The sequence below is a fragment of the Populus nigra genome, chromosome 1 (genome assembly GCF_951802175.1).
Source record: "Populus nigra chromosome 1, ddPopNigr1.1, whole genome shotgun sequence".
NCBI classification, from domain to species: Eukaryota; Viridiplantae; Streptophyta; class Magnoliopsida; order Malpighiales; family Salicaceae; genus Populus; species Populus nigra.
The window spans coordinates 1,927,119-1,942,148 of record NC_084852.1 but is presented as its reverse complement, the minus strand read 5'-3'; the positions used below and the strand labels follow the sequence as shown (position 1 = coordinate 1,942,148).

The window sequence follows — 15,030 nt, the reverse complement described above, 5'->3', positions numbered from 1 at the left end:
TGATTTTTTTAAATTAATTTTTTTATATATAATTTTGAATTGTTTGGATACAATAATATTAAAAATAAATTTTTAAAAATATTATTTTAATATATTTTAAAATAAAAAATATTTTTAAAAATAATCATTACTATAATTATAAACATTACCAAAGTTTATAAATAATCACAGTTTATCACCTCTATGGTCCTTCCAATTAGGTTTTCGTAGAAAGAATATTCTCCCAACTATCAACAACATGATTAGATCATATTTTCTAGTTGCATCACTTGCATGCAAAGTCCTTGTTATTTATTTACCTAGAAAAATAGATAAAACAACAACAATACAAGTATATAACCTCCCGTTAACCCAGAGGAGTGGCTTAGTTAATTAGATTTTAGGGTTACTTTTTAATGGTCACCGGTGTTGCTAGATAACTTGTTACCTATCTTTTTTTATAAAATTTTTAAAAAATTCAAATATAGCGAAAAACAATGAAAATTCAAAAAATATATTTTTTAATATATTTGCATTGTTTTTAGCATTTTCAGCATCGTCTCAAAAGAATTTAAATATTCAAAAGTCTTTTGAACGCGTTTGACTTTTCACGCATCATTTTTAAAATCATTGATTTTTTCTCATTGGGTCGACGTTGATATTGCTCGTTTTCAAAAAATACAAAAAAATCAAAATTTACAAAAAAAAAAATGTTTAGAGACCATGTTTGAGGACCGAACAATATTTTGCCTATAAATATGAGCCTCTGACACACAAAACGATGGGGGAGGGGGAATTTTGAGGTTGAAAAGAGAGGAACAAGAAAAAAAATCCTAACCCTAAACCCATCTCTTTCAAGCAAGCAAGTCGTCCCCCACTTGGCCAAAAAAAAGACAGCCAAAGCCTTGCCCCTTCGTTGGCCGAGATCCAACTCCCCTCCATTCATCAACACAGACCTGCCAAGCACCCCTCACACAGAAACAAAATCGTGGTCCCCCATACCCATACACACCCGGTCATAACTCCCTTTTTTCCTTTGATCTGCCTCACAACCGAAGCCAGCCTCGCCCTTCCAACCTCTGTTCCCTTCTCTTTCTTCCCCTTCAACTAGCATGTCGCACCCTCGCGGCGGAGCGCGGCATCGCAGCGATCCTCGATTGATTTCAAGTTTTTTTGTTTTTGTGTTGTGTAAAGGGAGTCGCCACTTAGTATTATAGTCACTAGGAATCCTAACTGGTCTTTCAGAGATTCCAAGGCAAGGGACTGGTTGCGTAAAGGGAAGGTCTTAGCACCCCTAGTACGCCCTACCTAAGGTAAGCTGCTTAGTGTTTGGTTTGTCTTATAATTGCTATGGTGTTGGTGTTCTCTTAATTAGTTTTCCTAGGACAGGTTTGCTATGATGAATGATTTGGGTTCAAAGTCTAAAGCAATAATCATTGGCCAATATAGATCATACCTTTATATATGTCTACAAAGTTTCAAGGGGAACCAATGCAGATCTCTTGAAATCTATGTTTGATTCAGACTAAATTTATTAAGATAGAAATCCAAGGAGATTCAATGTGCTTTAAAAGCACATTTTTCCCTTGGTATTTTAAGTGTTCGCGACTCGTAAATCGCAAGGAGGAAGGACAAAAATTTAGAAATCTAAAGAAATTCATAGCGCTTTAAAAGCCTCTTTTTGCCTTAGTATTTCATACTTTCACGGCTCGTAAACCGTGGAGTTAAAAATTAAGATGTCCTTGATTATAATCAAGGCTTCTTTCAAGACTGCCTGATGACATATTATTCCTAGAAAATTATTTTGGATATTTACCACTGAGGGTTTCTTTATTCAAATATTAACAGTGAAGAATAACAAGTTATTCCCAAAAATATTTTGGATATTTATCCCTTTAGAATTTTTTTATCCAAACATTAATGGTGAATAATAGATGAATTTCCCCCAAAACAAGATTTTTATATTTTTTGGAATATTGGCCAATACCCTTTGGAGTTTTACAAACATGTTGTAAAATCCAGCAATGCAAGAAAATAATTTTATTTGTTGTGTTTAAGAAATTCATGCGAAAACACATTTCAAAACTTTAAATGTTTGTTTTTTTTTTAAGATATTGATCGTATGCAACACACAAGAAAACATTTTTTTTGTTTTTTCAGACATATATATATATATATATATTTGCAACATTTCGTGGAAAAAACCGGGTATTTTAATACCAGATTTGTATTTCTATAATATAAAAATACATGAAAAAACACGACGATATCACTCATTTTTTTAGAGATTGGGTCCAGCTCGGCCCATGTGGCGGGGCTGAACCTAACAAACCTAGCCGGGTTATTTGCGCAAACAAAAAAAAGAACATGCGTGAGTTTCCTTAGATGTGCATGCCTGGTTACTGTTCAAGTGAATTATAATTCACTTCAACAGTAAAAAACACAAATATGAATTCATGCAAAGAGATGAGAAGAACAGACCTATAGGCAAAAATGAAGGGACGACAGTGACGTTGAAGGCGCGACGGCTAGTCTATCAATGTTGTCTTCTATTTCAGCTATTTCCCCTCTATTCTCTGTTGGCGTCCCTCTTCTGAGCTTTATCTCTGCGTCTTTGTTCCACTCCCTCTACTGGTTTTAGCTCTTCTATCCTCTCTTTTGTTCTGTAGATCCTGACACTGAAACAGGCGAAGGAGATGGCACTGCAGCTTCTGCACACGAGCGGTGGTTACTGATTCTAGCGGGAAAAAAACAATGGCCACACTGGTTTTAGCCTCTTTTTCCTTGCTTCTTCCTATTTTCTTATCTTCTTTTTCCCTCCCTCTCTGTTCTGCTTTCCTTTTCCTTTTTCTCTTTTCACAGTAACAAAGAGAAACTCATTCTGTTCTCTGCGTTTTATCTCTACTCCCTCTGTTCTCTTTTTATTTTTTTTCTGCTACTCCCTCTTTTCCTTCTCCTACTGCCTGCCTCTCCATGAAGATGATGAGGGAGATGGCGATGAAAGTGTGTTATGCTAGTTGAGTTCACGCCCCTGCCTCTGTATTTTTTTTGCTTTCAACAGTGTAGTTCTGCTCTCTTTTTTCCTTTCATTCCTCTCCTTTCTCTCCTCTTTTCTCTCTTTAGGTTAGCAGAGGCAACGTATATATAGTCTATACACAGCTCTTGTTAGGAAAGATTCAATGCATTAATCTAAGATGCAAATCCCAACTGATTTGCAGTCAAATAATACAAATGAGGAAACTACAATATTCTCATTGATTATGTGCTGATTCTAGTGATTTCTTTCCAACATTAACACATCATCCCAACCATCTATGTTAGGGTTAAAAATCCAGTCATTTGATGATGGTGAGGTTCTTCTCTTTATGGCATTTTGCAGCTGTCAAAAGTTGTTGTTTCCTATGAATTATAGTTGCACAAAAACATGATCTGCAACTCCAAAATCAAACGAGATAATCATGGAAACTAGCAGGAAGTTGTGGAGAAAAGGAAAGAAATCAGACAGGGAGGGTTGTGCAGCGAAAAAGGAAAGAAATCAGATGGGGAGGGGTGCATGCAGTAAAGTCTTATTTCCTTATTCGGTGCGGTAGAAATCCCGTCATTTTATGATGATCCAGTTCCAACCAATTTCCTTCTGGTTTCATCTTCAATTGAATCCCTTATTTTATCACTTTTCAATTCAGTCCTTAGTCCAAAAAAATCCTTCGAATCAGGCCTGCGAACGTGGGCAAAAATCCTTCCCGCAACAGAAATCCGTGCTTTCACACTAGATATTCAAACAGGAATATCTTGAGCTTCTGATTTTGAAATCAAGCTATTCAAAAGCCTAAATTCATCTAAGTGTCCCGGACTACAACTTTGATGAAGGATTCAAAGTGAGATAAATTCGTTTTGAATAACAGAATTGCAACCAAACTCGGCTGGAAACCTTCTCGCGGCAGGATTCTATGTTTTCACGCTAGATTTCAAACATGAATATCTTGAGCTTCTGATATCGAAATCAAACAATTCAAAAGCTCAAATTCATCTACGTGTCCCGGACTACATCTTTGATGAAGGATTCAAAATGGAAAAAAAATTGTTTTAGATAATAAAATCTAGCAGGGATATGGTTAGTCAAAAAGGTTTGGTTTTCTTGATCTGACAATGTCAAGCATCCAAATCTGACTGGGAGTCTTCCCTAAGAACAGTGACTCCTAGGACCCAATAAAGGTGTAGGTCAATTCTTCAACATGTCATGAGTGATAGAATATAGCTAGGATGGTCAGATATCGTACAAAACTAAGTTAGAATCAGAGCCTAAGTTCAAACAAAAAATTGCGACAACAGAAGAATCAGTTTTTTTAGTGCAAATTTTGAGGGATTTATCCAATCTTAAAAACAAGATAACGAAGGAACGAATTTAACATTATGAAAACCCCTAGTCAGTCTAAGAAAACTGATGATTTTGGCAACATAGGGGGAGGATAAAAAGAGTAGAAAACAGCTCAAACAGGGTTCGAAAAAAATATTTCTTTCTCCTCCGCTTTTATCAATTTTCAAGCAAACTACACTCGGTTCAAAACGGGTATACACCATCTCCAGCACTTGGGGTCCAAAATTGAGTAACAATACAGCATATCCCAACAAACCGACCACGCATCAGGCCTTCTCCCTCTCAGCTACTCTTCTCTCAGCCACTGAGAGCACCGCCTTCCAGCCCGCAGCCAACAAATCTTCCCTCTTCAACCGGCCATAGACCCACGGTCTCCCTCTTCAACCATAGACATCATTTCTCCTCCCCTCTAACCGGACAGCCACCTCCCATCTCCACCGCAGCTTCAGTAGCCATGGACAAAAGTAACAACCAGATCTGCCATCGGTAGAAGGAAAAAATGATCCGGGAGGAAAAGAGAATAGAAGGCTTTGAATAGATCTAAACCCGAACAAAATCATATGTTTGTTGCGTTTCTTTGCTTTGTAGGTGACTTTGCTTGTCACCGCCGGCGAGGGAAGGAAGAAGGTAGGAAGTCGGGCCAGATCCACCCGTTTCCCGGGCGTTGCCTGCGGTGGCAAGTGAACCCACGTGGCGCCAGTAGCGGGGGAGTGTGGAGAAGAGGTGTTGCCACTATTCCTGAAGTTCCAGAAGTCTTCCCAGCACTGCTCTGAATTTTGAGGGGTTTATTTTGTAAATTTTAAAATGTTTAATATACTTTTTGTTTAGTTTTGAATTTTTATAATTTGTAGGGTGTAAATGTGGATGTAAAAAAAATATAGTAAAAGTAAATGTGTGTGTTTGTATTTTTTTTATGGATGTTTTTTTATGATAAAACTGCAAAGATAAAAGAAAAATTTAATGTTTTGATTTGCTCACGGTAAAAGATCATGAACTTACATGTAAGTTATATTTTTGATATCCAATGAAAAGACAAGATCTTAAAACTTCTTTAACATATCAAAACCACAAAGCAGCTTACCTCGGGTAGGGTGCAGTAGAGATGCTAATACATTTCCCAGTCACAATCAGTCATTTACCTGTGAATTTCTAACGAGACCAGTGCACTCGGGTTTCCTGATAACCCCTCAATAAAATACTAAGTGGCGACTCCCAAAGAACAAGCAAATGAACGAAAATTGGCATCGACGTCGCGCGAGGACGTGTGACAACCGATTTAAGTCCTTTCAAAACTACTAGAAGCTTATTCAGTTGTTAACTTCAAGGTTTCGTAAGATTAGTTGAGATGCACCATGACATCCACAGTTATATATATATATACCTCCCACCCTAACTTCCCCTTCCTTTTGTAAGGTAGCTGATGCTACTGCTTCATGCTTCTCGTCTGGCTTTTCCTATTTTTCATTTAATTTTCTTTTATTCTCATGTATATTAACTTAATTATTGGAAAGCTTTTAATTGAATATGAGAGTTATTTTTGTAGAAAATACTAAACTTAATATTTAAAGCCTGTTTATTTTTGTGTTTGGAAAGTATTTTTGTAAAAAATAATTTTTTTGAAAATAATTTTTTTTTGTTTTTCTAAATTGTTTTAATGTAATGATGTAAAAAGTTAATTTTCAAAAATAAAAATAAAATATAATTTTGATTTATTTATAAAAAAAATAAATTTTAAAAGTCAATCACTACTATAATTAATATTAAACAAGTTCTTAAACACGTTTAAGTCTAAGAGTAGGAGTCAAAATTCATGTGCATTTGAAGTAATGACCAATTTAACATATTATAAAAAAAACTAAATATCTCTTATTATTTTAGCAAAAAAAACTAAACATGGAGAACAATATTTCTCACTCCAAGAGATGAAACCCTAACAACTCGAGGTCCAAAATTAAAATCAAAATCAAAATCACTTCCACAGCTCCTTCACGATTTACTCTTCTACTGTCCCCCTCTTCTCTCCGCCGCCCCGATCTCCCTTCTCGCAAAGTAACTTATCAATCTCACTCTTCACTAATCAACTGATTTACTCCTTAATTACACTCGCATTAACTTCCTAAACATTTTGTTTTATCAGTTTACCTCTGATTTGATATTTTTACTGGAATTGGAGGAAAATTCACCACAAGATTTCACTTCAGTGAACACTCCCATTTCACATTTGGTAAAACAAAATTAAATTTTTAGTTTTTGTTAGTGCTAGTGTCAGTGAACACTCCCAAACAAATTTTAATTTTTAATTTCAATTCTAATTCATGAGGTATTGCTCTTGATTCGCATGCGAAAATACTGCAATTCTTTTTCGGAAAAGCTGGTACTGCTAATGTTAGTCTTGCTGTCGACTGTATAGACTGTAAGACATATTTGTACTCCAAGAGCATAGCAAGAAAATACAAAAGCAATCCCATAACATAACAAAACTTCTAAAAACAGAAACTCTAGCAAGTATCCAACAGAACTTGAAATTTTTTTCAAAACCCAAAATATTGAAAAAAGAAGCTTGAACGGAACTCCCACCATGTTTGATGCAACTGGAATCGCTCCCCTTATTCTTCCTCAACCACAGTGCCCTTCTCACTTACGTAGATACCATCAAGAAATTTTCGGATATCCTTGTTCTTGACATGACATTTCTGTACAAAAGAGAGGAGGTAAGAGCATGAAAGCAAATTCCAGTGACTTAGGATGCATCTTTCACATCCACAGGAACTACAACTCTATATAGCGCAAGAGAGAATAATACAATGTGCTAATGCTCATGAGTATATATTCTAGTATGGACAGAAATGCTAGCACACACTCGCACACGAAAAGAGAGAAAAAGAGACCTGGTTGATCAAAGCTGCCGACCGTGAAACAAGCTCAATATCATTGCCATCTAGGACGAGCTCATCCTTCACCTTTTCAGATCGGAGAATACTAACCCCGTCAAGCATATCAACCTTCCTAACCTGTAGAAAACAACATCAGAACATGTCCAAAGCCAATTACACGCCAATCTACACCACAAAGTCTGCATTTTGTCACGGTATTTCAAAGACTGCAATTCAACAATAACTCATATCCATGAAACAGGAACTTAATCCCAGAAGCCATAATCAAAACAATCTTCCTTTCAAATAATTAGAATACAGCTATCGGTAACAACCAATTATTCCATACGACCAATCTACAATAACTCGTATCCATGAAACAGAAACTTGATCCCGGATTCCATAATCAAAACAATCTTCATTTCAAACCAATCCTTTGGGCCCTGGAATCCGAGCTTACTGTATTATAAGACTCAAGTGAGATTTGAAATAGCACATTTAATTCCCCCGTGTAAAATGAAATCATCAGCAAATAACCACATTTAATTCCAAACACTTGGATAGTAAGATACACTAGTAAAAACTGGCATCCTGCATTATCAATTCTATAAACTCAAGTCAATTCTCTCATATAAAAAGATCCTAAAACTGGGTTTCATTTTCCACTAATCACAGCATCTAGATTATTAACATTACCAGGGTTTTAAAAAGCCTCGCTGTTTCCATTAATATTCTACTAATTCACCAATTACAGATATTTATTTCATGCTGCCGGAACCCAAAACTAAAACTTTCACCACCATTATTCACATATTAACTTTCTCGCAACTCTAATATTTCTAGCAACAAGTCTAACAAAAAAATGAAAAACCCTTGACCTCATTTCTTATAGCATCACACCGGGAATACCACACGAGACAGAAAAAACAAAACTTGGGAATAAATTCTTACCTTCTTCTCGCCGAGAAAGTTCCGGATCTCGATAGCAGTGTTGCTGTTAGTGATGGAAGCGTTGATGGGAAAGTGAGCATACACAAACCTCATCTTGTATCTGTACCCCTTGGTGACCCCAGTAATCAAGTTCTCCACGTGGCTCAGGGCGGTCCTGATAGCAGCACTGGTCTTTCTTGTTGCAAACCAGGCATCGATCTTTAGCTTTCTCTTCCCTTCCTCGTCTTTGATCAGCTGAAAATCAAGATTCAAATGCTTGAAGTTCCTGCTCAGCTTGCCTCTTGGGCCTTCCACTTCTATTATTCTAGCACTGATCTTGATTTTCACCCCGTCGGGGATGTCCATGGTCTCGGACGACAGAATTGTCTTCATGGTTTGTGGCAGCCGTCTCTCTAGTCTGCTCTCTCTGTTTCAGAGTTGCCCCAAAACCCTACACATATTTTCTTAAAAAAACCTAGAATTATCAAGGCTGAGTGGAGATGACCAGGCCCTGTTTGGTGATGGTTTAGATCCAACCCAAGACCATACAAGCCCAGCCCACATTTGCTGCCTTTCGTTATTGATTTTCAAACTTTTTTTTTTTTAGTTTCATTTTTTTTATCATCGATTGTTTTAACACATTAATCACGACTCATTCATGAAACTTTTTCATAAGGAAATTTAGATAACGGCACTAATTTAGTTTTGTTATCCTTTTATAATTTTATTTATATTATTTGAGATATTGGTGAAGATTAAATAGATGAAACCTAGAGATATTATTGAGAATTCATAACAATATTTGTGAGATAAATGTCTTGGCTACAAAGGTTTTGGAGGAGTTATTATGTTGGGGCGTGATAAAGTTTTCGGAATATTATGGTTTTCAGAAAATTTCAAAATATAAAAATGATGAGAAGTATTTATATTTCTTCAAGACAAATAAAGAGGGTACAAACAAAAGAAAAGGTCAAGTTCCTTTAAGTTTTAAAAATGCGGTTAGTTGGATTTAGATATATATTTGATAAATATTATAGTTGAAGTTTATGTGTAACAAAAAAACATGTATAAAATGTTTGATGAAGGTGTGGTTGCGATTACTTTTCAAAGTGTTTTTTACTTGTAAATGCTTCAAAATAATTTGTTTATTTTTTTAAAATTATTTTTGATATTATCGCATCAAATTGATATGAAAACACAAAAAAAAATATCAATTTGAAGTAAAGAAACAATTAAATAAAAAATTAATTTTTTTAAAAAAATGCTTTTGAAATGCAAAAACAAACAGAGCTTCGCGAAACTCAGTTAAAAAAGTATGTAAAAACTGCGTTTCAAACTCAATTTTATAGTGGGTCATGTGGTACAAAACACAGTTTGATTTGTTACCAAATACCTTACTGTGTTTGTTTCAACGTAAATGCAAAAGCTAATGAAAAACAAACGCAGCTATAGTTACAAACTTTAATGATATTATTTTTGTATTTAAAGCCCCTTTTTTTTGTATTTTAAATTTAATTTTTAAAAACAATCATTATAACAATTTAAAATAGACTTTTAATCATATGGAAGTAGAGTAAGTGAATCTAAAAAGAATTGGTGAATCAAATCTTACATCCCATTCATTTTATTATTGATTTTAATCTCACACTTTCTATAGCATAAAATTATAGATCAAAACGTGTCAATTTTGTTAAATTTGTTTCTCTCTCTCAAGAGAAAATTTTTTTTTTATAAAGTAATATTCAAAGTATTAAAAATATATAGTGATGTGTTAAACCTAACTGCAGCTATTACCCCTTTTTTGTTTAATTTGAAATTGATGGATCATTTTTATTTTTATTATTGTTGTTAGAGTCAATTCAAGCCTAACTCATGTTTTGATGATAAAAATAATACTCTGCTGGATAATTCAATTAATGATAAAGAGCCTATAAATAGGCATTACATAGTGCATAATGAACCCACTAACCCATGATTCTAGCAACACAATCACCACTCTCTTAGCCACCTAAACACATTCCTAAAGACTAGGTCCATTATGACTAAATCAGCATAAGATAAATAATTAAATAAAACAATGAATTAAATAAATAAACTTTAACACCCTCCCTTAAACTGAAATCTGCAGATAACAGTTTAAGAGAAATCATCCTTCTTCAGTATTCTTAATTACTGCTGATCGCGAACACATTCCAAGTAAACCGCGCAATTTCATAAATGCAGCAAGTTTAAGAGGTTTGGTTTGTATATCTGCAACTTGATCTTCACTTCTGCAATAAACTAGGTTGATCATGCCATCATTACTGAGATCTCGCAAGAAGTAGTATCTCACATCAATGTGTTTGCTTCTCCCATGTAACACCGGATTTTTAGAGAGTTTGATAGCTGAGTTGTTATCACAAAATACCGTTGTAGCTCCAATTTGCTGAACCTGTAATTCTTCAAGGATTCTTCTTATCCAAATAGCTTCACAAGCACAAGCTGTGGCGGCAATAAATTCAGCTTCGGTGGTGGATAAAGTAACAATTTGTTGCTTTTTTGAAGACCACGAAACTGCACCTGTGCCAAACATAAAAACAAATCCCGAGGTGCTTCTCCTGTCATCTTGATCACCTGCATAATCGCTGTCAGCAAACCCAACCAGCTCCATCTTTTCTCCTTTCTTGTAGAATAACCCAAAATCCTTAGTTCCTTGCAAGTAACGAAGGATTCTCTTGGCTGTAAGCAAGTGCATTTCCGTGGGATTTTCCATATACCTGCTGATTAGACTTACAGAATACATAATGTCAGGTCTTGTTGCAGTTAAATACATTAAACTGCCAACAATTTGCTTGTAAAGTGTGATGTCCACTTTCTTCCCTTCATGATCTTTGTTGAGCTTTAAACCAAATTCAGTTGGAGTGCTAACAGGATTGCAATCCTTCATCTGAAATCTTTCCAGAATATCATGCACATATTCCTTCTAACCAATAAAAATGCCATTTACAGTTTGCATCACCTCTATGCCAAGAAAGTAATGCATCAACCCAAGATTGGACATTTCAAATTCAACCATCATAGAACTCTTGAAATCTTTAAACATATCAGCATCATTTCCAGTAAATAGAAGATCATCAACATATAAGCAAACAATAAGTAATTTCCCCCCATCTCCAATTTTAACAAATAATGAATGCTCATATGGACACTTATGAAATCCTTCTCTTAAGAAATAAGACTCAATACGACTATACCAAGCTCGTGGAGCTTGTTTTAAACCATAAAGAGCCTTTTTCAAACGATATACTTTATGCTCATATCCGATCTTAATATGACCAAGAGGTTGATCAACAAATACCTGCTCCTCCAAGTTTCCATGCAAGAATGCCGATTTGACATCAAGCTGGAAAATAGGCCATGAATTCTGTGCAGCCAATGCAATTATCAACCGAATTGTATCATGTCTTGCAACAGGAGCAAAGACCTCCGTATAATCAATTCCATACTCTTGCTTATACCCCTTGACTACCAATCTTGCCTTATACTTATCAACTTCACCATTTGCCTTCAATTTGGTTTTGAAAACCCATTTTACGCCAATGGATTTTTGTCCTGGTGGAAGATCAATCAACTCCCAAGTATCATTTCTTTCAATAGCATCGATCTCATCATCCATTGCTTGCCTCCATTTTTCTTCTTTGACAGCACTTTCAAAGGTCATGGGATCACAATCTGCAAACAAAGCAAAATAGGTAATTGGATCTTCAATTCCATATACCTCATAATCTTCCATCCAAGTAGGCCTTTTACGGATACGAGGACAAGGTGGAGCTGCTGCAACAGGAGCTACTGCCGTGGGTGTGAAATTTCCAGCAGCTGCTCCTGTTGTTGAGTGAATTTCAGCAGCTGTTTTTGAGCAAGGCTGCTGCAAAATGGCTGCTGCTGCTGGCCCCAAATCTGCATCTATTTCAAAATCAGCATGCATAGGCTGCTGCCTATCCCAATCCCAAGTTTTCACTTCATCAAACACAACATCACGGCTGGTCACAATCCTTTTTGTAAGAGGATTGTACAATTTATAGGCCTTGGAGCACTCACTCATGTCGAGAAACACACACTTTTCACCCTTATCATCTAGCTTCTTTCTCTTCTCATCCGGGACATGTGCATAGGCTATGCACCCAAAAATTCTGAAATACTCAACATTGGGTTTCCTCCCACTCCATGCTTCTTCAGGTGTCATGTTCTGGAGTGAAAAAGTAGGGCTTCTATTCAGCACATGAATACTCCAATTTACTGCTTCCGGCCAAAATTCCTTTGGGATTTTTCCTCTAGCTAGCAAGCTCCTCACCATGTTGAGAATTGTTCTGTTTTTTCTTTCGGATACATCATTCTGTTGTGGTGTATAACTAGCTGTTAATTCTTTGCGAATGCCATGCTCTCCACAAAAACCATCAAATTCAGTTGAACAAAATTCACCACCACGGTCTGTTCGGAGAGTCTTAATGAGCTTCCCTACCTCATTTTCAGCTTTAGCTTTAAAGCTTTGAAACACATAAAAAGCTCCTGCCTTGTGCTGTAAAAAATAAACCCATGTCTTCCGAGTAAAATCGTCAATGAAGGTGATTAGATACTTTTTACCTCCATTTGAAGATGGACTAATCGGTCCACAAATGTCCGAGTGCACCAATTCAAGAGCATGCTTTGCTCTCCACGATTTGCCTTGCGGGAATGGAGAACGATGTTGTTTGCTAACAACACAATCTTCACATATTTGTGAAGGAATATCAATTTCAGGAAGACCTTTCACCATATTCTTCTGCTGAAGAGTTTTTAGGCCACTAAAATTCAAATGGCCATAACGGAAATGCCAAAGCCATGTTGGATTCTCAATTTCAGCAATAAAACAGGGCTGTGATATCACAATTTCTAAAGGAAACAGCCTATTTGAGCTCATTTTCACTACTGCAATTGACCCTCTCAAAGGATCATAAATTTCATAAATACCATTCTTTATAGTTATCTCATACCCCTTCTCTTGCAATTGACCAGCACTCAATAAATTGCTTTTTAAATCGAGCACATAAAGCACATCAAAAATTGTTTCTACAAAACCATTCTTGGTCCTAATCTCAATATCACCCTTTCCTAAAGCATTCACAGTAGAGTTATCACCAAAGCTTACTGTCGAATTAAAATCTTCATTTAAATAAATAAAGGAAGACTTACACCTACATATATGATTGCTGCAGCCTGTATCCACAAACCAAATTTCAGACCCCTACTGCTGCTCCCGAGACCCCTGCTTCAGCTTCTGAGTTGTCTCCACAGCCATTAGCAGAGTTTCTTCTTCCCTTCTCTCGGCAAAATGTGACATCTCAGCTTTGTCATTGTGTATCCTGGCATAACACTCAGATCGGTAATGCCTAAATTTGTGACATCTAAAGCATTCAACTTTGGACTTGTCACCTTTGCCTCTATTTTGTCCCTCAACACCCCTAAAATTGCCTATGTTCCCCTCAACACCCCTAAAATTCCCCCTGCCTCTGCCAAAATTATCAACAGCCCTAAACTGGTTTCTATAACCATCTCCCCTGTCAACAGCCCTAAACTGGTTTCTATAACCATCTCCCCTGTCAACAGCCCTAAACTGGTTTCTATAACCATCTCCCCTGTCTCGGTTCCCATCTCTACCTCTCCCTCTGCCTCTTCCTCGGAAATTTGAGGAATGAGAATAATTTGTAGCTTTCAGGGCCTGCTCATTAGTATGTGAGCCCCGAATCATTTTCTGCTCATGCACAAGCAGGGAGCTTTGCAGCTCATCAATGGAGAGTTTTTCAACATCCCGGGACTCTTCAATTGAACAAGCTACGTAATCAAATTTGGGTGACAATGAACGCAATATTTTTTCAACAATCATATTGTCATCCATCTTCTCACCGTGAAACCTCATTTTATTGCATATCTTCATCGTCCTGGCATAATAATTTGTGACTGGTTCCCCAATTTGCATCTGCAAAGTCTCAAAATCCCGTCGCAAGGCCTGAAGTTGTGCACGTTTCACCCTTGTCGATCCTTGATATTTCAGCTTCATGGAGTCCCATATGTCTTTGGAAGTTTCTTTGCTAAGAATTGTTTCCAAAATGGGACGATCGATGGCTTGAAACAGATAATTTTTCGCCTTCAAATCCTTCAGCCTTCTCCCTTCCAACTCTGTTTTTTGAGTCTCGGTCAAGACGACAGTCACTGCAGGTTCTTCAATTCCAGCTTCAACAATCGGCCAGTACTCCTTGGACCGAAGGAAATTCTCCATTAGCATGCTCCAATGGTCATAGTGACCATCAAAACGTGGAATGGCTGCTTGAACAAAGGTTGATTCTGCCATCGATGTACTTGTGCTTCTGAAAAATGGATGAAGAAAATGGTTGAAAAATTGGATTCTCTCGTCTGGTCACGATTTGAGAAAAAACAAATAGCTGGGTTTCTCTCTTTGCTCACGATGGAAATTGGAGAAGAAAATGGCTGAAATTTTGATACTCTCGTTACTCTCGGCTGCACACGATGGAGATTGCAGGAATTAGAATTGGTTTTGTGAATTTTGGATTTTGGTTCGATCTCTCGTCTGCTTACAAAATGAAGTGAAAGGGATTTTTGGTGTTTTTGGTTTTTTTTTTTTTTCGCAGGTTGCTCACGGATAGGGATATTAGGGATGTTGGGTAAGGCTCTGATACCACTGATGATAAAAATAATACTCTGCTGGATAATTCAATTAATGATAAAGAGCCTATAAATAGGCATTACATAGTGCATAATGAACCCACTAACCCATGATTCTAGCAACACAATCACCACTCTTAGCCACCTAAACACATTCCTAAAGACTAGGTCCATTAT

The 15,030-nt window shown here is 36.5% G+C and overlaps 1 protein-coding gene across 1 annotated transcript; it reads right to left on the bottom strand.

Annotated features, from left to right (window-relative positions):
* Positions 1 to 6,761: 6,761 nt before the first annotated feature.
* On the bottom strand, positions 6,762 to 8,627 carry LOC133683299 (large ribosomal subunit protein uL6-like). The gene is made up of 3 exons (XM_062106765.1): positions 8,179 to 8,627; positions 7,243 to 7,365; positions 6,762 to 7,047 (listed from the first exon to the last, which is right to left on the bottom strand). Exons 1-3 carry the CDS (start codon positions 8,548 to 8,550, stop codon positions 6,961 to 6,963), a joined length of 582 nt encoding a protein of 193 aa, XP_061962749.1. The 5' UTR covers positions 8,551 to 8,627; the 3' UTR covers positions 6,762 to 6,960.
* Between the last annotated feature and the right edge of the window lie 6,403 nt (positions 8,628 to 15,030).